This window comes from Gymnoscopelus microlampas, assembly GCF_963454915.1.
Source record: "Gymnoscopelus microlampas genome assembly, chromosome: 12".
In the NCBI taxonomy this organism is placed as follows: domain Eukaryota; kingdom Metazoa; phylum Chordata; class Actinopteri; order Myctophiformes; family Myctophidae; genus Gymnoscopelus; species Gymnoscopelus microlampas.
In genome coordinates, this window is record NC_139949.1 from 12359573 (window position 1) to 12383057 (window position 23485).

Below are 23485 nucleotides of genomic sequence, written 5' to 3' on the forward strand. Positions count from 1 at the left end.
CTTATACTCATTGCAAGCATCAACACATGACAGAAAAAAACATTTAAGGATCAGTCTCTCTTTTGGTGTGTTCCTTTTTGAGAGCGAGAGAGAGAGAAGAGAGAGAGAGAGAAGATAGAAGAGAGAGGGAACAGAGAGAGAGAGAAGAGAGAGGAGAGAGAGAGAGAGAGAGAGAGAGAGAGAGAGAGAGAGAGGGGGGGGAACAGAGACAGAGAGAGAGAGAGAGAGAGAGAGAAGAGAGGGGGGGACAGAGAGAAAGAGAGAGAGAGAGAGAGAGAGAGAGAGAGAGAGAGAGAGAGAGAGAGAGAGAGAGAGAGAGAGAGAGAGAGCTGAGAGAGAGAGAGAGAGCTGAGAGTTGAGAGTTTATGGAATGCTGTGATGTCATCAGTGCAGTCAAACACACACAAAAGACAAGGAGGAACCCACAAGCAGCCTGAGCCCTCTAGTTAGCATACATAGTCTGCTGCCTGTGAGGAACGGAGCTCTCTACATCCCCACTGTGAGTACTTCCTCCTTTTCACTGATAATTCTACCCTTCTCACTTCACACTCCCCCCCCCCCCCTCCCTGTGTGTTATCTTATCACTCGCTTTCTCTCCCCCCCCCGTTCCCTCGATCGTGACTGCACTTCCCTCTTTGTTTTAATCCTGTGCGTTTAGTCGCTATATAGGAGAATGTATTCTGTATTCCATCAGTGATAGTTTCTGTCTCAAGACAAGCCCTGCTCCCCCCCTCCCTCCCTCCAAGTGCTGCCTGCTGCCTGTGGGGGGAAGCCATTGTTGTGCCTCTAGCTACTGCCATTGGAGGAATCCACTGAGACCCCCACCACCACCCCACCACCCCCCCGGGCTGACTGAGACGCAATCTGACTCATGTTGCCCAGGGCTTTTCTGCAGACCCCTTGTTGATTGGTCACAACAACCGGCGAATGGCCGTGTTAAAGCAAAGAGCGACAGCTAGCAAAAAAACCTCATGCATGGGCGTTTAAGGAAAAGGCTACGGTGATGATGTGTGTTGAGGAGGAGGAGGAGGAGGGGTAGGAGGAGGAGGAGGAGGAGGGAGGGAGGAAGAGGGAGGGAGGGAGAGGAGGCAATGATGACAGAAGCAGTCCCATTCCTTTGGAATCTCCTCCCATTCTGGGCCAGTGAGTCTGACAGTTTGGAGAGAGAGAGAGAGAGAGAACTCTGGAGCTCTTCTTCCGTATTCTTCAAGTGAGGAACGACAAAAAAATGCCCGTTTAGGAAAAAGCGGCTTTATGCGTGACGAAGGAATCCGAAGAGACAAACTTCCTGCATGTAGGAACGGAAGGAAGGCCAGGGGGATAGAATGTTCAGAAGAGACAACGCAGACTTGTGTGAGAAACAGAAAGTGGGGATACTAGGACGGGCTCATCCACTTTAGACTGTTTTGTTGTTTAACTTTGATCTCACCAACTTTCGGTTGGTTTTTATTAACATGTCTATTTTTTTGTATTCTTTTTGTTGTAGAGTGTCCTAGTGATGGCCTCCAGAGACAGAAGACACTGACGTCTACAGAGGAAGGAAGGAGGGACTGCGGGGAAACACACTCAGGGGAAATGCAGCGTGAATGTGTGTGTGTGTGTGTGTGTGTGTGAGAGCATGAGTGGCTGCCTCGATTCAGCCGAAACACAGTAGGCATGTATGTACATGTGTGTGTGTGCTGGATATGGATGCAGCAGCGATGATCAACTTCCTCTGATGACGTTGGACAACGCGTCAACGACTCAACCTCAGAGGAACAACAAAGCCCAGATACACACACAGGAGAGAGCGCCTCCTTCTACCGCTTGCCCTGGTGTTACCTAAGTTCTCCCAGCCTCCATCTATCCATTCATCTAGCCAGCCAGGCAACCTGAACAACCCGCCAAGCCGCCAACATGCTGCAGCAGATCCTCAAGGACATGTACATCGACCCCGATGTGCTGGAGGCCCTCAGCGAAGACCAGAAGAAGACTCTGTTCCGAAAGATGCGCGAGGAGCAGGTCCGCCGCTGGAAGGAGCGCGAGGAGAAGGTCGAGAGAGAAGAGCCCCCGAGAACGAAGCCAAACTCAGGTAACCGTCCGCCCATCCCGCACATGCAACCACCAGCACCTCGTCTTCGGTTGGTTTTTAAATCTTTGCTAAGACTGGACCCAAAAATAATCACGTGAAGAAAAAGGGAACGTCCGCTTAAGCCCTGCATGGGCGAAACGTTGCTGTTTGGTGAGAATAATAATAAAAGACGGGAGAGCAGCCTATCAGGTGCGGACATTCCCCTTTTCTTCACTTGGTTCCACTTTTGGCCTTTTCACCATGTGGGATGTTTTACACTATAGCCATGTTTAGTCCATTTAGAGACGATGGTACATGTTCTGTGTGTGTGTGTGTGTGTGTGTGTGTGTGTGTGTGTGTGTGTGTGTGTGTGTGTGTGTGTGTGTGTGTGTGTGTGTGTGTGTGTGTGTGTGTGTGTGTGTGTGTGTGTGTACACACGTGCGGGTCATTACAGAACTGTTGCTTAAGTGACAGCCCTCAATAATGCAAACAGGAAAAGGTTTGATCTCCAATGCCACTTAAAAAGCCTTTGAACAAGACACTGATCTTGTACCTACTCAGTCCAATGTCTCTGGATGAGGGAAACAGCCACTAAAATGTAAAACAATGTGCTGGTAGGTTAGGTTAGCATTACAGTTAACAGTACTGCTGCATACTAACTGCAACATTTAACACACTGAGCTGCAAGGCAACTGTGGTTTTGGTTAGTTCTGACAGACATCCTGTGCTGTTGAGACATCCTGTGTCTGTTGTAGCTTGTCACCCCGACAGCTGTTTGCTATAGCACGCACGGCCACAGTGAAATGGTAGTCTATAAACTAGGTTGCGCTGTTTACATGACGTCAATTTGGCCCAAGCGGAAAGTTTCCTAAAAGATAAGTATAGTGTTAAAAATAAGCTGCCCTACATTACCGAGTCCATCGGTTCACTGTCTCAGAATTTGAGCCCAGACATTAATAGGGACGTTAAGTTGAATGTATGCTCCACAATAACACATCATCAGATTTATGAAGAAGGTAGAAAACCAAACATATTGGTAGTGTAGTAGTCTCAGCGATTCAAAAGGCCTATAACAGTCAAAACATATGCTATAATTGTCCGATAACACAATGAATTGGGTGACATCTTATAGTTTAATGGGTGTGAATTGCCTTCCATTTTATAATAGACCTTTTTTTAATGGTACACAGTACAAGTTAAATTAACACTCAAGATTTGACTATATTTGGAATTGAATGTGTGTGCGTGTGTGTGTGTGTGTGCGCGCGTGCGTGTGTGTGCGTGTGTGCCTGTGTGTGTGTGTGTGTGAGTGTGCATGCCTGTGCATGCATTGTGTTTGTATTCCTACCTCTTGGCTTGGGTTGAAATCAGCTTGTTTACTTTCCCCCAAGCACAGCGTATCTACAGGCCGTAGCAAGGCACAGGAATTTTCCCTGGGACCAAGATGTCTGAACAACATCGACCTAGAACGAGACGTCAGGGCTACGATTAACAAAAATAGCTCCAACCAGAGAATATAAAAGCAAAACAGATAATGAAGGGGATTACTGAGAGGATTTTAAACTGCATGTAGGACCGAAGCTGCAATCTGCAACCTTTATGTTGTACCCGGGATTTGAACCCGGGTCTCCCACACAAGAGACCAAACTTTTACCACACTTCCAAGACATAATTGCCATTATTGTGCTTATGAGCTTGAGGCAGTACTGCTCTACACTAGATTTCTCAATGGAAGTGTAGGTAGACCACCTCCAACCACTGAAGATGTGCCAGTCGTATTGTAGTAACATACTCTACCATGCAGTTTGATCTAAAGGGCAAGACCACTCTAGCCGTAAACGAACACAAACAAAGCTGATTCAGATAATCTAGAACATCACCAAACCCAGCACTGTTTAATACAAATGTCAGCTTCCTGTTGATTTTACTATTTGAGGATCTGGATCCGGATCTGCAGATCAACAGAGGAAATGAACATTTTTATTAAAACAAACAAACGGTACTGGGTTTGGTGATGTTCTATATTGTCTGAATCAACTTAGTTTGTGTTCGTTTACGTGCGAATAGAGTGACTTTGAGAGCTGTTTCACAGTACAATGTAAGTCAAGGAGGAGCATATTTTTAAATATCAATTTCTAATCAATGGAGCAATTATTTTGTATTTCCCGCCCACATTTGGAGTTGCATCATGGCACAGTAACTACACAACCCAAACCTCTACCAAAGTGGTCTTGCCCTTTAAAGGGATAGTTCACCCCCAAAATAACGTTTTTGCTATTGATTAGTGACCACATGGAGACTTGAATTCATGGATATTTTTGAGTTTTTGTCGCATTCCAAAGCCAATAATTTGACGACCAGTGGAAAGATGCTAATGTATCCGGTAGGAGACTCAAAGGAGACTCTTTGTGTCTCCTACCGGAGCCGCTGCCATTCATCAAATTATTGGCTTAGGAATGCGACAAAAACAAAAAGATCTCGATGACTTAAAAGTCTCCATGGGGTGACTAATCGATAGATAAAAAGTGATTTTGGGGGTGAACTACTCCTTTAAATAAAGTTGTATTCATTCAAATAAGTTCTGCATGGCAACTTTACGTTTGTCACTATGCATGCAGATTCCAGCAAAAACAATCAGAAACCCAGTTCAGTCAGTGCATCCATCCTTAAAACTGGTTTGACTCATACTATAGAATCTCGCCCGTCTGCATTTTCTCCATGCCGGTTTGGCTGTGTGAGACATCGGTGACGCAAAAGGGGCTTGTGGTGTTACAACGTGACGAGTGACTGGCCCTGTCTCACGGAGAGGTGTGGGTGAGATATGGCGTTACGGCGAACCCCCTTTAGATGTGACTGAAGGCCAATTATGTCCAACAGTTGGCGCATCGCGTCTGCTTGACGCAGTCATTTGATCTGGGAACTGAGGCTTTTCCATTGGTTAATAACAAAGCACTTATTATTGACTGTGTGTAGGGGAACAGTGCACTCTCTATCTATCGCTTAATGACTGGGGCAGCTGTCTCTATAAGTCATCACCCCATTCCCTTAAAACACTGTTCTGTTCCACACTGTTGAGGCTGCAGATCTCAGACATATATATATCACATGTCTGCAAGCTCACTGCTCCCTGAACTTCACTGGTCTGGGCCAGAGGGAAATGGTGGACAGTTACACATCGAGTGTTCGTTCCTGTGTCAAATAGGAAGTGAGTCAAGTCCCGATTCCTTCGAACAATTAACCGAGGGGGCAAAACAGGAAGCATGCAGGAAATGTATGCGTTTGGAACACAAAAGGGAGAGTTTGATTGCATCTGGGGGTGGCTGTTTGTGAGAGCCCCGCGCGCCTGCAGGTTGCTATAATGCAGAGTAGTAGTAGGCAGATCTATGGTGCAACACGTTGCTCGTTCCTGTCACAAATAACACAGAAGCCTTTGTGATCATGAGGCCATGTCGTGGTAAATTCAGCATGTGCTTGGAGTTAACTATTAGGCTATGTTGTTGAACGTGTTCAACTGATGATGCGGATATACATACTGTGTAAACATATGTTTATGACCATGTGTGTGCGTGTGTGTGTGCGTGTGTGTGTGCGTGTGTGTGTGCGTGTGTGTGTGCGTGTGTGTGTGTGTGTGTGCGTGTGGGTTGTGCATGCTAGCAGGTTGAAGCAGTAGAGATATTCACTTGCAGTTTGGAGACAGATTGCAAAACTAGCATCTTCTGACACCGTCATCACTTCTACGCACCATGACAATCTTGGCACAATAACTGGATGCTCTGTATGTCTATAGTGTCTTCTATCCAAAGTGTGTTACATTCACCCATCAACAGCAGTGGCAACCGTGCACGTTAACCAGCCTGCTTATCAGGAGCAGTGAGGGGTTCAGCGAATTGTGACACGATGCTTGACGGAGGCAGGGATTGAACCGGGAACTTTATGCTTCCCCGACTGCCGCAGTGCCTCCTGAGTCGGGCTGGGCGATATGACTTCAAATCAATACCACGATTATTAAAAAAAATTATGCCTTGATTACAATGAATGAACGATAAAAGAAAATAGCAGGTCTACAAGCTCATAACCCGTCGCAATGCAACGCGTGAGCTATTTGTGAGTTATTTGCTACTTATAGCTGTAAACAGCTATTTTCGCTATCTATACATGCTACCAGTGTACAACAAATATAATACAGGGCTTAATTGGTTAATCAGAGTAATCTATTTAGTCAATTACAATACATCTATTACAACGTTTTCGTGTTGATTTGTTGATACTGTAATACAAATTTAAAAAATATATAATATAAGATTAAGTCGTTAATTGCACAGCCCTACTCTGGAGTCACTTTTAAAAATGTCAAGTCACGGTTTGCTAAGTCACGGGTTAACTATCGTACCCTAGCATCTCTATTCTGGCGTGTACACTGACTCAGCGAAAACACCTGAACTACAAGCTCACAACGTGCCGCGACGCGTTGTGAGCTTGCAGATCGGCTACTTTCAGAAAAGATAATTAGTGTAGCCCTTGGGAATCCGAGCAAGTCTAGGGCCCATGGGAATACGGTCAACTAAGTATGGGACCCCGGGGAATACGGTATATATGGTTAAGTTTTCTCAGATGATTGATTGGGGCACAGTACAATGCGAACGTGTCGAAAGAACAACTGTAGTCTAGCGACATCATGTCACTGAAATAATACAGCGAGTCATTTACATAATGTGAAAGGTGCATTTGAATCTATCTCTCCGTGCACCTGACTGCGCCCACGCCACGTTCAAGCGCCTTACTTGGCTTTCCACGTCTTCTTTTTTTCTCATGGCTTGTTTACCAAAGTGTGCACTGACTGGTCCTTGTTATGCAGGCTTGTCATCCGAGTTTTGCCCCACTGGAATGCTATCTGCCGGGCAAGCTGGCAAAACCAGTTCACTATGATAATATGTGTCCCTGGGTTTCAGCCCAACAAGACTTCACCTTCTGAAATCTGTGTCAGCTGCCTTCTGTGTGCTCTCTGTGTTCCCAGTCCTAGCTGGTACACTGGTACTGAGATATGTGTTGTATGCATGTATTTGTACAGAATGTACGAGATCTGTTTGTGTGCGTGTGTGTGTGTGTGTGTGTGTGTGTGTGTGTGTGTGTGTGCCCTCCTCCCCTATCAATAAAGAAAGAAATAACAAGAGGAAGTAAATCACAGCTGATGTACTCGTATGGACAAGGAACACTTGTTCGTGTCAAACTGACATGGGGATATACTGGCATGATCTAGACCAGTGGTTCTCAAACTTTTTCGGTACTTTTTTGGTCTGCAAAGGTCTGTGAAGAGTGTGTAGGACGTAAAATAAATGGAACAGATAAATATAAAAGCCAAAGCAGTGTGGATGAAAAGTGCATCCTAATTCAGCATCAGTTAAAGTTTGATTTATACCTCTTTGTGTGCCAGTGTTTCGCACCGAATTGTCGATTCATAAGCTCACAACGTGTCGCGTTGCCTGCCATTTTCAGCACGCAACACCATTGTACGACAGAGTATAAATTAATCACAACACGATTGAGCTCATTATCAAGTCAACGACACTTTAAAGATGGAGTGCCATGATATTTTTCAACCCTAAAACCTGATCATAAGGTATTATTATTATGTAAGGATTTTTTTCAAAAAAGAAAAGTGTACAGAAATTGTTAAAAAAAATGTTTTTATGTGGACACGCCTCCAGTTCATTAAGTATGCCTGGTTCTCACCTTAGCACCTCCTCCACCACCTTAGCACCACCCACCTGTCCTAGTCCCTCCTCCTCCTCATGCCCACACCTGTTGTGTTATGATAATGAGGGGGAGGGTATGTTTTTTGGGGGCTCTGTGATGGGGCTCACTATGCCCCTGTTTTTGGATTGGCACGTTTGACTCTCAAGGTTTCAGCCTCCAGGAAAAAAATCCAAATAGTCAGAGAAGACATGAAACACCATAAAACCACCAGCGGGGGCCTTAATGAAGTTCTATCAACCTCATAGACACATGAAAAACAGAAAAAGTGCAAAACCATGGCACCACCTCTTTAACTTTGAAACATAACTAAACGAAAGACAACTGAATGATCACGTGTCGTGTCTGTGTGCTTACTTACAGCCAAAGTCAAGAGCGTGAACTGGCTCTTGGGCCGGGATGGAGACATAGCGGTCATCGTGATCGGCGAGGTGGACGAGTTCAAGGTCACCTCCAAGGTCATCTGCTCGGGGATTGCAGAGAAGAAGGCCCCCAGCCTACACAATAATGCAAGGTATTACATTTATATAAAAAAGATTATTATAAAAAGGCATATGTATTCAGTAGAACAGGAGAGAGGGATTGTATAAGTGTGTGTGTGTGTGTGTGTGTGTGTGTGTGTGTGTGTGTGTGTGTGTGTGTGTGTGTGTGTGTGTGTGTGTGTGTGTGTGTGTGTGTGTGTGTGTGTGTGTGTGTGTGTGTGCGCGTGGATAAGTGCATATACAGTAAATCACTTTTATGCGGTTTGCAATGATAATAAAAGGTCACTCATTTGCATGTTGACAAATGTCACATTCATATGTGATGGAGGTGGGAGTTTTCAAAGAAAGAACTTTAAAGGGGCTCTCATGGGGGAAAGTTTTAATGGTGGGGGTGGGGGGGGGCATGCAGCGTGTGTCAAATTGTCACAATTAGATTTATATCTACACTGTGTTGCTTGCTATTCACACTTGCTATGCCACTGGGGCAAATCTCTTCCTCTTTAATACTCTCCCGTCAGATCACTGACTGGGAGCAAGATTTAATTATGATTGGTTGGGATTGCACCTAATTAAATTGTATAACTAATGTGTCTAGAGGTTGATATTGCCGTCAATTACGATGATACATTTGTAGCCGGTAACCGAGGTGAGATAACGTCGGCTCACATTTGTAGCACTTTTATGCTATGTTAATATAGGGTAACACTTTATATTAAGGTCTATAATGCCTTGTAACCACATTTAGAATGCATTCTAATGCACTTATAAGGCATTATAACACTTGTTATAAATGTTTGTAATTATGCACAACAACTTTCATTCATGAAGTATTATAACTTATAATAATATAATTCATAAGTGCTGGTCATAATGCATTATAAACTCACTCAACTCAAACTACCAGGTAACACTTTACTTAAAGCTCGGATCTACCATGCATTATAACGACATTTATATTGCATCATAATGCATTATAATGCATTATGTTTATAATAATGCATAACTTATAACAAGCACACTTTATAACTAATGTGCTGTTCCACTGAGTTTAGAATGCATTATGACCTTAAATGATATGCTCAAACTCTCAGACTTAGCCTACTTGGTATCACTCAGTATCATTTACATCGTTGGTTCTCCTTGGGGGGGTTCCAGGGGGTCCCCAGCAAAATGTGTTAATATAGTGTGACAATAATTTTGACCACTTTAACCTTTTATAAAAAATAGCAGATATACAAGCTCATAGCGCGGCACCGAGTGCCGCACCATGAGCTTGTAGATCTGCTATTTTTGAAAAATCGTGAAAATGTGTGCAAACCTTTGTATGTATATTTTTTAAAGCGAACATTTGTAACTCAAATCTTTGCTACTGGGGGTCCCTGGAACAAAATATTTGAGATGGGGGTCCATGACCAAATACATATCATTTTGGGGGTCCTTGACATGAAAAGGTTTGAGAACCACCGATATACATGATGTGATATGTGTGCTGCTCATAGATGGTGAGGTCATCTCGACACCACATCTCTGAACCCACACATAACGCTTACAGTAGGTTTCGCATGGAATGGTACATGTTAATACAATAATACTAATACATCTGCATTGGTTGGAGGTAGGAGTCTCTCTACTCTTCCATGAAGGCATTTAGAACCTGGTTTCGGTTAGGACACCTACTGGTTCACATGTGTTACTGCCTGAAGCTCACAAGCCCAATAGTTCCCCATGGCCAACAAAGTATTCTGTTTTAGCTCAGCGGTAGAAAATGGTCCGTCCCTCATGCGGAACACCCAGGTCCAAATCCCGGGTATAGGACATGAAAGTTATGGCTCGTAGCTTCAGTTTTATTTGGTCTTGTTCACAGCGTGCGTATTATAAATGCTTGCCAGTAGTTCCTGCACACACTGTGACAGTGATATTACATTATATGCTTTGTTTTCAACTGTGTGTCGTAAAGCATGCCGATTTCCTAAGTCTAAAGTTGCCCACTGATTTTGTAATTGTAAATAACAATTGAATAGGTAACAACTTGACAATCTAGAATCATCATGTACAATGCATTTTAACCACCAGCGATCGTTGGGGGTGTTCCAGGGGTTTCCCCAGCAAAATGTGTTAATATACAGTAGCATCACAATAATGTTAACCACTTTAACCTTTTATACTTTGGCTATTCAAAAATAGCAGATCTACAAGCTCATAGCTATGAGCTTGTAGATCTGCTATTTTAGAAAAATCCAGATTTTTTTTGCAAACCTTTGATATATATATTGTATTTTTAAGAGAACATTTGTAACTCAAATCTTTGCTTCTGGGGGTCCCTGGAACAAAATCTTTTGAGATGGGGGTCCGTGGCCAAACACATAATTTTGGGGGTCCTTGGCATGAAAAAGTTTGAGAACCACTGGTCTATATGACGTTGAATTTTCATCCATTTTGTCACAATAGTTACAGCATGCCAGGTTTAAAGTGGTTAACGATCTCAACAGTAATGATGTTATGTTTCGCAGCCACCAGGAATCCATCTTGAAAAGTAACTTGGTACACAGAGCAACGGCCGAATCTGGCAGGACGGCGAAGAAGAACGTCCCTCCTAAATCACAACCTGGAATACCACTTGATCTGAAGGTGTGCTGTGTGTGTGTGTGCATATAGATCTGTCTTAATGTGGTGCTGAGGGGCAATGCTATCCAAATGAACATCATAATAAGATCTCCGTCAAGCCCTTACATTTCCCCCCACTTGATTGTGTATAACAGGGGTCTTCAACAGGGGGTCCGGGACCCCCTAGGGGGTCCTTAGGGTTACTACAGGGGGTCCTCCAAATCTTTGTGTGATAGGATTTTTTTTTTTTTACATTAACCACTTATTCATAGCATCCCTATTCTGAGAAGAACTTTTGCCAAAAATAGCAGATCTACAAGCTCACAACGCCTCGCAGCGCGAGGCGTTGTGAGCTTGTAGATCGGCTATTTTTGGCAAAGAGGTTTGGTGTAGAGGGGAAAAAGAGCAGACCAAGTAAAAAAGGGTTTAATCTGAAACACAATTTTATACAATTATAGAGGGGGTCCCTGCTTCATCCCTCTCTCAGCTAGGGGGTCCTTGGCCTGAAAGACGTTGAAGACCCCTGGTGTGTAGTTTGTTAATCCCCCCCTCAGTCTGTGTGTCATAAATTAGTGTTGGCAAAATGTAGTCCATGGCTGGCTGAGATATATATTTAGGAGGTATATATTATCAAGATATAGATATTATACCAAGGCAATGATGTAGTGTATTGGCCATGTTCTCTCTCTCTATCGCTTGGCTTTGTGTGTGTGTGTGTGTATGTGTGTGCGCGCGCGTGTTGTGGCCGTGTGACGTGTGTATGTGTGTAGTTGTGTGTGCCTGCGATGTGAGCTTGTTGATTTTGGGGTGGTGGTGGTGGTGGTGGTGCTGGACGACGGCGTGGGGGCGAAGCAGCAGCCCTCCTTTTTTCACGCTGTCGTTAAAAGAGATTTGCTGTGTTGTCATGGAAACCGTGCACACGCGAGCGAGAGAGGGTGGACACAGCGCTCTCCTCGAGCCTGACCACGCTGATTCGCTGCTCCAAAGCTGCAGGCTGGCCGCTCAGCCGACACAGCTATAGCCACGCTGTCGGGCGGAGAGAACACGTATCTCCATGAAAAGCTAAAATAACCCATTTAGACCTGAGGCCGATAGGCTCTATTCACAGCAGCCATATTATGAAGACATTCACAGGTGTTACCAATGATACTAATGAAGGCTCTGTTCCATTCTGGTCAAACAGAGTCAGGGTGCTGGTATTGTGTACATGTTGGCTCACTGGAAACACTCTGCTACACCAGTGGGTCTAAAGTTGGGGTCCAGGGACCCTCATGGGCTTCGAAATGGCCCCTTATGGGTGAGTAACTCTGAGAGTGTACAAATGGAACCAAATGGACCTGTAAGGGTCCATTTGGTTCCATTTGCACACTCTCAGAGTTATGGGGGTCGTGGAAACCACTGTGCTACACTAAATGGAACAGAGCCTTCATTAGTATCATTGGTAACACCTGTGAAGGAAGTGATAATATGGCTGCTGTGCATAGAGCCTATTCCAAAAAACGCCTTCTAGATCCTGACCCAAGTTTTCTGCAAAACTTCAAATATGTATTCAAACATTACAACACATGTATGTTGCTATATACTCTACATAGCAACAAGAACCCCAAAAGGGGTTCCTGTCCTGAAAGGTATAGTTATAAAAATAGGGGTTCCCGCATTAGGGCTACGGACCCCCATTTAATGGCATTTCTATCTCTGGGACCCCACTTTATGTTGTAAAATCAATGTTAATTTAACTCTGAGAGTGTACAAATGGAACCAAATGGACCCGATAGCGTCCATTTGGTTCCATTTGTACACTCTCTGAGTTACAGACCCATGGGGTCCATTTGGTTTCTAACTATCCATCATTTAGCTGGGGACCCCCTGGAACTCCCCCAAGGACCCCACTTTGGGGGGGGGGGGGGGGGTCCCCAGCTAAAGTAGTTAATGTAGCATCACAATAATTGTAACCACTTTATCCATTTATATGCTGGCTATTCAAAAATAGCTGATCTACAAGCTCTGGAAAGTTTTTGAAAAATGTAGACATTTTTTCATAATTTAGATTTTCTTTTTTTATACATAAATCTTCTCTTCTGTGGGTCCCAGGCACAAAACCTGGTCACATGGGGGTCCGCAGTCAAAACCATTTGGGGGTGCTCGACTTGAAGAAGTTTGAGAACCACTGGTGAAGAATACTGAGGTGAAAAAAAGACGTGCATTAATGAGGAAGGCAGCAGAGAACCAACGCGCATATCTCTATTTTTCAACCGTTAATGTTTTTCCGTACATCAATGCCCTATACTTCGTCATACGAGAGCGTCGCTCAAATAGTAGCAAAAATAGCCGATCTACAAGCTCAGCTTGTGAGCCTGATAGGTTTCTGAATGTAAAGTGAAAGTGGTTAAGTGTGTCTGTGGGTTTGTACATATTTAACCAATGGAAAGTCTTAACATGAGCTTGTGACTAAATATAACAACTACAGGTACATTGGAACAAAGCTTCTTTTTTTTCCATTTCCTGAAAAGTCACAGTTTTGTACATACAAGGTTTCCGCCCGACAGCTACAATATCAAGTGTGTGTGTGTGTGTGTGTGTGTGTGTGTGTGTGTGTGTGTGTGTGTGTGTGTGTGGGCGAGCGGGACCAATTTCACTCTTCATGTGAAATGTTCCTGTCGTCTTCCACGCTGAATTTTCACATTACAGATATTTACTAGTGATTTTTAAAATGATTTACATCATTGGTTCTCAAAGTGGGGTCCGGGGACCCCCAGGGGTCCTTCGGGGGGGGGGGGGGGGGGGGTTCCAGGGGGTCCACGGCAAAATGTGTTAATATAGCATCACAATAATTGTAACCTTTTTATACTTGTTATTTTATAGTTTTTATACTTGTATTCAAAAATAGCAGATATACAAGCTCATAGCACGGCACCTCTGTGCCGCACTATGAGCTTGTGGATCTGCTATTTTTTTTAAATCGTGAACATTTGTGCAAACCTTTGAATATATCTTTTTAAGCGAACATTTGTAACTAACATCTTTGCTTCTGGGGGTCCCTGGAACACATTTTTTTTTACATGGGGGTCCGCGGCCACATACATATCCTTTTGGGGGTCCTTGACATGGAAAAGTTTGAGAGCCACTGATTTACATGACACAGAATGTCTCTCTCGACACGACAACCTAATCATGCAGACAACAGAGCAAGATAAGGCATGGGCCCCAACACCATTTTGACACAGCTGAATCAAATCGTTGTGATTATATCAAAAAGCAGAAATCAGACCAGTCAGTATAGATTCAAAATATAATATATTATGTGTATGCTCAATAAAACACGCTGCAATAATAATACACAAGCACGGAAGCAGGATAATGAAAACAAAGCCAATGGCCAATGGCTTTCTTAGGGTTTTTACATTTTTATTAGCTGACCTTGTATTGAACTGTACTTTCATGTACTTTTTCCCTGCAAACTTCTAATAAAGTATTCAATCATGATAGGACGCAAAAGATATTCAAAACCCAAATTGCAGGCTAGTTGTAACTAAAGGTCAGGGAACCAAGTCAAACTTAATTAGATGATGACGTGTCATACCACTTAACATGCATGGCATTGTCTCTCTCAACTGGTTCGCTCTGAGGAAGTGAGTGCTGTGCTCCCTCTACAGGCGTGTCTGTGTAACTGACTACAATGTTTTACTAGTATTGAGCTCTTGTCTGTGGTTTCCAACAGTAATGTATGTGTAATGTCTCTGTTAAACCCACAGGTGTCAGTAAGTGAGCACACGTCTCCACCGGCAGTAGAAAAGGTATGTCAGTCCACAGTGTTGTTGAGCCTTTGAGCGATGGAAATTGGCCTTCCAGTGTCTTTTGTGTCTTCCCAAAACATTTTAGAACTACTTTCAACATATCATCCTGTTATTATCCTTGCTATTAAAAAATAGCAGATATACAAGCTCATAGCGCGGCACCGAGTGCCGCGCTATGAGCTTGTAGATCTACTATTTTTGAAAAATCGTGAAAAATATATATTTGTAATTCTTGAAAAAAAAACGGTTAGGATTTAGAAAACATGCCTGCCATGTATTTTGCGTCTTTTAGAACTACTTTCAACATCATGTCATTATCCTGTCACGTCCTCCACACTCTGTGATTTGTTCTAATGTGACTACTCTTAATTGCTTTTCACAATGTTTGAGTTACAATAAATCACTAGCTGTAGACATGCTGTAGATGGGCTAGCACTCCTCAGTTCCTCTTCCCTGGTTATATCTAAATCCAATCTGTCATCTGGACCTAAAAGAGCAGGTCTGAAACGACTTCCTCAAATGTCCCCTGCAAACGTTTGATTCCCAGTAGCAGTAACGTGGCTCTGTTTGGTATCCCCCTCACGCTACACCCCCCCCCACCCCCCCCCCCCCACCCTCGCTGAGTAACAGGAAATGGTGGTTAAGGCCAGCTGTCCCCTTACTCTCTCAGCCCACCAGATCCTCTTTCTCCCAGCATTCTGATTCTCTGGGTTCCAAGCTTGTCTGGACGGCACAGCCTCTCTCTCTCTCTCTCTCTCTCTCTCTCTGTCTCTGGGGAAGAGCTACTCTGAGCTGTCCTCCTGTTGGCTCCTTCATCAATCCAGCCACAGGCTGCATGGGGACTTGGGTTAGAGTTTTTCTGGGAGTTTTGAGCACTATCTGTCTCTTCCTTTCTCTCTGCCCAACTCTCCCTCCCCTCATTTTGTCTCTCTTTCTTTCTCGTGCGCACGTGCGTGCGTGCGTGCGCGTGTGTGTGTGTGTGTGCGCGCGAGTGCGTTCAGGTGACACGTACTGTGAGAACAGCTGAATCACTGAGGCTATAGGCGGGGGGATTTCTGGACTGCCCTAGAACAGATGGTTGATGAACTTGATCAGGGAATTAAAAACGCCGGAGACGGGAGAGAATGCGTCAGCGTCGGGGGCGCAGATGGATAGGATTGTGGGGATAGTCTCCGGAGATTTAGGGCCGAGCCGAGTTTCTATCTTTTGCTCCCTCTCTCCCCGCCAGCCAGCCCAGCAAGATACTGCCCTTTTTCCCTCCACATGCGTCTATGCGAGACTCGCCCTTTGTGCGGGCCCCTGCATGTCTCTGGCCAGCCCATACACGTGGGACTGCAACCAGCGTCCCCACCTTATGACATTTGGCTCAACGGAAGCAAGCCAAGAATTCCTCCCTAAGCCTTCCCTTTCAGAGATTCATTATTTCACAGGCCATGGAAATACACAGTGAAATCCGGAGCGTTGACCCATTAAGACCGCGAACGCATCTGTGTCATTTTTAGATTTCTTTGGCTATTGAAAAATCTGTGTAAATCTTTGAATATATATATTTTTAAAGCGAACATTTGTAACTCAAATCTTGGCTCCTGTGGATTCTACAAATGTCTTCTTCTAAATCCTAACAGTTTTCGGAAACGTCGCTATAATATCAGTGGTTCTCAAACATTTTCATGTCAAGGACCCCCAAAATGAGATGTATTTGGCCACGGACCCCCATCTCAAAATATTTTGTTCCAGGGACCTCCAGAAGCAAAGATATGAGTTCAAAATGTTCGCTTTAAAAAAATATATATATATTCAAAGATTTGCACACATTTTCACGATGTTTAAAAAATAGCAGATATACTATTTTTGAAACAGCTTCTTTTTTAATAGCCAAAGTATAAAATACGGAGGTCACACAGATGCGTTACCGGTCTTAATGTGTTAATCTAGCTCTGAAGGTGTAAAAATGGACCTGTGAGGGCCCCTCATGGGCCAACGAGGGTCCATTTTGACAGTTAACGTAACGCTCCAGATTTTACTGTGTAGGAAGGGGCTGATTTGGTGCTGCAGATGTCACGGCTGTGCCTGCGACTGTGTTCTTTCCCCTCATGTTGATTGGAAAGGAGGCGGAGATAGACTGAGAGATGGTTGATTAGGAAGGCGTACGATTGGAAAAGGAGATTAGTGTGCAGCGCTTGACGATCATGCACTTACATGTTTCAAGATTTTTTATTGTTACGTATTATCATTACTTGTATAATATATGCATGTACAGTATATAAGAGCACCATTTTTGGGCTTCATATCTTCAATACTACGCAACAAAAAACAGAAACAAAAACAGCAAAATAATAATAGAAACAGTTACAAAAAAAGGGTCAGTCAGAGCTCTCAACTGGACATAGATTCCACCTTGTCCGTGAAGTCACGACTCGTCAACACCATGTCTCTTATCTAACCCATTGAGACCTGAAGCCGATTCTACAAATGTCTTCTAAATCCTAACAGTATTCTGAAAAAAACGTATGTTTCTATATCAGTGGTTTTTCAAACTTTTTCATGTCAAGGACCCCCAAAATTATACGTATTTGGCCGCCGACCCCCAGCTCAAAATGTTTTGTTCCAGGGACCCCCAGAAGCAAAGATTTGAGTTAAAAATGTTCGCTTTAAAACAATATATTCAAAGATTTTCACGATTTTTCTAAAATAGCAGATCTACAAGCTCATGGCGCGGCACTCGGTGCCGCGCCATGAGCTTGTATATCTGCTATTTTTTGAATAGCCAAAGTGTAAAATAATGCTTTTTAGCTCAAATCAAAAAGTGACAGAGATGCGTTCCAGGTCTCAATGGGCTAAGCCCTTCCCTGGTCTTTGACCCGTTCAAGAATGTACCGTTTGTGAGTGTGTGTGACCCACTTTCAACATCACATCCCACTGCGTCAGAACCACTGATGCAAGTCTATCGGAGAGAGCAATGTACTAAATCACGCGTCTGAGGGTTCGATCGAACGCGGCGGGAAACTTCTGACGCATGTGAATTAGCTGTCAACACGAATATTGATCCGTTTCCGTCACTCTTCCCTCTCCCCCGTCACTCGTTTCCCTTCACAGTCTGAGCCGAAGACGTTGACGGGCGCCCCCACCGAGGAGAATCCAGCTCCCCAGGCGGCCGTCTGTCACGGCGGCAGGGCTCCCCAGAGAGCCGGCGCCATCTACGTGAGACCGGCCGCGGCGAGCGCGAGGCCGGGCCCCATCATCAACGTGGTGAGATCGTCCGGCCCGGCCAGTCTGAGGCCGGCGAGCGCCAGAGCGCCGTCCCCCGTCTCTGCCGCCGCCAGCGTCGCCAGAGGAGACTCTGGACTGACGTCGCGCGCCGTCACAGCAGGCGTACACCAAAAGGAGACGCAGGGCCTGCTGGTGCAAAGGCAGCAGATTGGCAAAGGTGAGTCACACACGCCACCACTGCAGCACAACTAGAGCAGTGGTTTTCCTGGCAGTGGTGGAGACAGTACTCAAATGTTTTACTTGAGTAAAAGTATCAATACCACAAATTGAGTAAAAGTATAAAGGTATTGGCATAAAAAAATGTACTTTAAGTGCCAAAAGTGAAAGCACGTAGTATGCAGAATGTCCAATTTCAAGTTTTCAAATGTATACAAATCTTTTGAAAATAGCAGATCTACAAGCTCACAATGCGTCGCATCGCGACGCATTGTGAGCTTGTAGATCGGCTATTTTCAAATGGTCGAAATCTATACGGTATAGGGCTGAAGTGGTTACTGTATGTTGTGTAATAATAATCTAAATCTACAAAGTAACTAATAACTAAAGTTTTCAAATAATTGTAGTGGAGTGAAAGTACAATATTTGCCTCTGAGATGTAGTGGAGTAGAAGTAAAAGTAATGGCAATTGGAAATACTCAAGTAAAGTAAAAACTACCTCAAAATTGGACTTAAGTACACTACTTGAGCACATGCACTTAGCTGCTTTACACCACCGGTTCCTGGAACTCTCGGGTATAGATTTTGGAAGGAAAGTGTAAACCTTCATGCCACAAAACTAGAAACTATGCCTGTGAAGATGTCTCAAAAGAACCAAAGGTTTCATGGAAACTGTCTTTTATCTCTGTTTGTTTGGTGAAAGTCATTGGATGAATCCTGGTAAAGGTTGCATCATTGCATGCGTTCAGTCAGGTATTTAGCAAGAAATGACTTGTTAAACGCCCTGTTGTTGTTTGACGTTTGTGGTTACTGGTTACCGTATGCAAATACATGGAAAGCAGTTACTTTAGTTTGAACAGGTAGCACGTGGCTTCTACTGGTTGGTTAGTCTCAGTTGTGTCACGAAAATCCACAGTAGTTTGTTGAATCAATATTTTCGGACAGCTTGTTCATCAGTACAGTAAAAAAAAATGTTTTATGTCCTGTATATCCTATTCTGTGAATAACATCTTTCTACTGTGATAATGGATTTGAAATGCCATTGGTAATGATGAAATACCTTTAGCTTGAACCCCTGTGGGTTAGCATGGCTGTATTACACTCTGGACGAGGTACATGCAAATGGTGGCCCATTCATTCCAATGACATGGAATTAATAGATGTATTAAACTTTTACTTTATGTTCTTTTGGAAATCTACCTTAGAAGTTACACATTTTCATGAATTATGCTATTTTTAAACATGGTCTATACTCTAGATGTGGTCTTATTGTTTAATACTGACATTCTTTGACTAACTGTACAATTCAAAGACACAAGCGTATCAGCTTGTTGTCACCATTTAAAGGTGGAAGATACCAGGCTGAGGTTGTTGTTTGTTTTCAGTTTCTGGGTAACAACTACAGCAGGGTAAAAACATGGCAGGCTGCATAAGACGGACCTTATAGCACACCAGCTAATAAGATGAATGACAACACGTGAATGACCAGCTTTGAGGTGCTCTGGGCACACCTACATCTAATACAACCATTACTAATTGGATTAGCTGCAGCTGTGTTACTCACTAGGCAACCATGTTTTTAAACTGCTCTAGTTTTTAACCTGAACTGGTAAACAAACTTCAAAATCAGCCTAGGATTTCATACCCCTTTAAAGGGGCCTAGATGCTTCGACTCAATTACAACGATAATTTAATATACATGACATACTCATCCTAAACTGTCATTTTGGAGAAAGAGGGGATTTTTCATCACTTTTCTGAACTATTATTGTATTTATATTACTGTTTTATTAGCTAGGATATGGTGGCAAAAAAACAGGAGAATGGGGGTTTGACGTGTGACAAGTTTGTGAGCTGGATTTGAGTGCCACAATACTGAGTTAGCCAGCATGACAACCCTCAGCCCAGTGCGCCAAACACGACAACTCCTTTCTCTTCCCCACTTCCACTCGGGAGTCTAATAATGTCTGAGCAGAGTTGAGTGGGCCTAGTCCGAGACCAAGTCCCCCAGAAGAGAGGGTTTCTCACACTGCAGCAGTCAGAGAAAGAGAGAGAGTGAGAGAAAAAGAGAGATGGATTTATTTTCCCAAGGACAGTCGCCTTGCCAAATAGTGCCTCAGCCCGCTGGAATCTTTATGGATTGGCAGAGTAAAAAAGAGGCCAGCCTTGAGGGGAACAAGCTTCTGTGACTATGTGGATTGTGTCACGGTCCCATATTTGCTGCTCCACACCTGCCTGTTTGCTAGCCTCACTATTGTCTCCGCTGGAACACTGGTACGTGTGTGTCAGCAGCACAAATTAAAAAAAACATATTTTACAATGGACTGCACCTGGGCGTTTCAGTTAGTTGAACACAGTGGGGCCATCGTTGCAAAACGGATAGTTTTGGATGTCTCCGTAACAAATAAGTTCTATAATAATTCATTGCGAGTTCCACTTTCATACCCATATCACATTAACATACCTTGGCAGAGAACAAAGTAGTATGGGGACCCATTTAGTCTGTGCATATACAAGTGCACTCTCTCCCTTCCGTCTAACAACACAGGAGAAATTCTAATGAGACGCTATTGCTAATATCGTAAATCATGGGGTTCTACAGTTTTACATTCAATACTATAATAATTGCCAGAGATTGTTCTACAAGCTCTCCATAATGCGGTGGTAAAGTTGCAACCCATATTTCATGACCGTATACACTTATTAGCATGAAGCTTGACAATTTCTGTCTGTTGTTGCTACAACAACTTCTGTGTCTCAAACAATAAAACACAGCACATTTCTCTTATCATTAACCACTTAAGCCCTATTTCAAAAATAGCTAAACTAGCTAGTTTACACACACATAATTATATATATATAACACCGCACGAAGATACGCTTGTATCTGCTATTTTTTGAATAGCCAAAGTATAAAATAATGCTTTTTAGCTCTCTAAAAAAAAAATTACACAGATGCTTTTCCGGTTTTAATGGGTTAAATCAATTTAGCCTAATTTAAACAATTAATTTGCATGAATACATCATGCTTGCACCAATAAAAGGATACCAATACTTATCAGGCAGTGTGACAGCATGTAGCGCTAACAACCCTACAGTGACACTGGTTGGCAGCGCTAACCAATTAGCTATGAGTTCTTCTAAGCATTACATTTTAAAAAGTAGAACAAAGGTTAGCAACGGAGTGACCCTAATGACCAAAGTTAACAGAGCCAAGTAATGCCTAATTTATACTCCTTCCTACGACGGTGTCCACGCCCCAAAATAGCAGATCTACAAGCTCATGCACAAGTTTGCAGACCGGCTATATATTTGCTGCAGGACACCATCCTACAACTATAAGGCTTAAGACAGAATGACTAGAGCATTTGGTTATCAAAGTGGGGTCTGGGGAGCCCCAGGGGTCCTTGGAGGGGTTCCAGGGGGTCCCCAGCAAAATGTGTTAATAGCATCACAATCATTTCAACCTTTTATACTTTGGCTATTCAAAAATAGCAGATATACAAGTTCATAGCGTGGCACCGAGTGCCGCGCTATGAACTTGTAGATCTGCTATTTTTGAAAAATCATGAACATTTTTGCAAACCTTTGAATATATATATATTGTTAAGCGAACATTTGTAACTCAAATCTTTGCTTCTGGGGGGGGGTCCCTGGAACAAAATATTTTGAGATGGGGGTCCGCGGCCAAATACATATCATTTTGGGGGTCCTTGGCACGAAAAAAAGTTTGAGAACCACTGGACTGGAGGATTAGAACATTCTCAGCAATGTTTACTATATACTCTTTTGACTACAAGCGACAAGCATTTACCTGCTGTATCATTTGTGTGCTTCTTCGTGCTTGAACCCCCTCACATCTCTGGCTTTGCTTTGTTGCTTGTTGTTTATTATTGTGTACTGTAGTCATTAGTCAACCTTGCATTCCTAACGCTGGCCTGTTTGTAGTGTTGGGTGATCTATAGGAAGCTTATTCTACCATTACCACTCTCATGGTAACTTGTTATAGATGGGAGTATGCCCTAATGGCCTGCAATGGCAGTGTAACAAGTTATAGTTTAAGCTTCTACCTGTCAGGCTGTCTCAACTATTTTCTGTTGTTGAATCTATAGTGAATCTTGCAAGACTTTCTTAACTTTGATAATTAACTACTTTAATAACTATTTAAACAACTATGACAGTGTTTCCCCACGTCGCCCTTGGTTGAACAGATCACTCAGCTCAACCACACACACACACACACACACACACACACACACACACACACACACACACACACACACACACACACACACACACACACACACACACACACACACACACACACACAGTGACCCAGTTATATACAGACAGACAGTGGAAGGTTATATCAGCACCATCTGGTGGCGATGCACTTATACTGTAGGAAAACCAGTCAAATCTAGATCCCCCTGCTGGACAAATGGCCACACTACAAGAAAGGAGAAGAAGTTTGTCCTGTTTTTTTTAGTTTTAGGTAGTGGTGGAAAGTGACTAAGTACATTTACTCAAGTACTGTACAATTTTGAGGGATTTTTACTTTACTGGAGCATTTCCAATTTTCTGCACTTTGACTTCTACTCCACTACATCTCAGAGGCAAATATTATACTTTTACTCCACTACACTTATTTGAAAACTTTAGTTACTAGTTACTTTGTAGATCGCGGATTTTTATACATTTTATACATTTGAAAACTTGTGAAATGGGACCTTCTGCCTAACGTACTTTTACTTTTGGACCTTTAAGTACATTTTGATACCAATACTTGTACTCATTTCTACATTGTAGATTGGTACCTTTACTTAAGAAAAACATTTTAGTACTTTTTCCACCACCGGTTTCAGGCTCATAATTTAGGAGGATTTCAAGGGGCCTGTGCAGAGTGCAGACAGGGGCCCTCAAACATGTCGCAGTTTGTAGATTGTATTATTATATTATTATATACTTGGGCATACAGAGATGTGTTGTCACCGGGGTTGTGAAATTGCTGGTAGCATTTTAACCCATTAAGACCTGGAACTGTGTCATTTTTAGATTTGCGCTAAAAAGCATTATTTTACACTTTGGGCTATTCAAAAATAGCAGATCTACAAGCTCGTAGCGCGGCACCGAGTGCCGCGCTACGAGCTTGTAGATCTGCTATTTTTGAAAAATCGTGCAAATGTGTGCAAATCTTTGAATATATATATTTTTAAAGCGAACATTTTTAACTCAAATCTTTGCTTCTGGGGGGTCCCTGGAACAAAATATTTTGATGGGGGTCCGCGGCCAAATATATATAATTGTGGGGGTCCTTGACATGAAAAAGATTGAGCACCACTGATATATAAACATACGTTTTTCAGAAAACTGTTGAG

The 23485-nt window shown here is 43.2% G+C and overlaps 1 protein-coding gene across 3 annotated transcripts in view; it reads left to right on the plus strand.

Annotated features, from left to right (window-relative positions):
• Window positions 1-319: 319 nt before the first annotated feature.
• LOC311057975 (uncharacterized protein) overlaps window positions 320-23485 on the plus strand; it is a 36560-nt gene continuing 13394 nt past the window's right edge. The window contains exons 1-6 of one of the 3 annotated variants that reach the window (XM_084075201.1): window positions 320-499; window positions 1487-2071; window positions 8165-8315; window positions 10794-10911; window positions 14640-14681; window positions 17778-18108. In XM_084075201.1, coding sequence (XP_083931327.1) covers window positions 1897-2071; window positions 8165-8315; window positions 10794-10911; window positions 14640-14681; window positions 17778-18108 — 817 coding nt within the window. In that variant the 5' untranslated portion in view covers window positions 320-499; window positions 1487-1896. Of the gene's footprint in view, window positions 500-1158; window positions 1368-1486; window positions 2072-8164; window positions 8316-10793; window positions 10912-14639; window positions 14682-17777; window positions 18109-23485 lie in introns of those variants that run through there. The other 2 variants (XM_084075203.1, XM_084075202.1) reach the window with 2 other exon arrangements.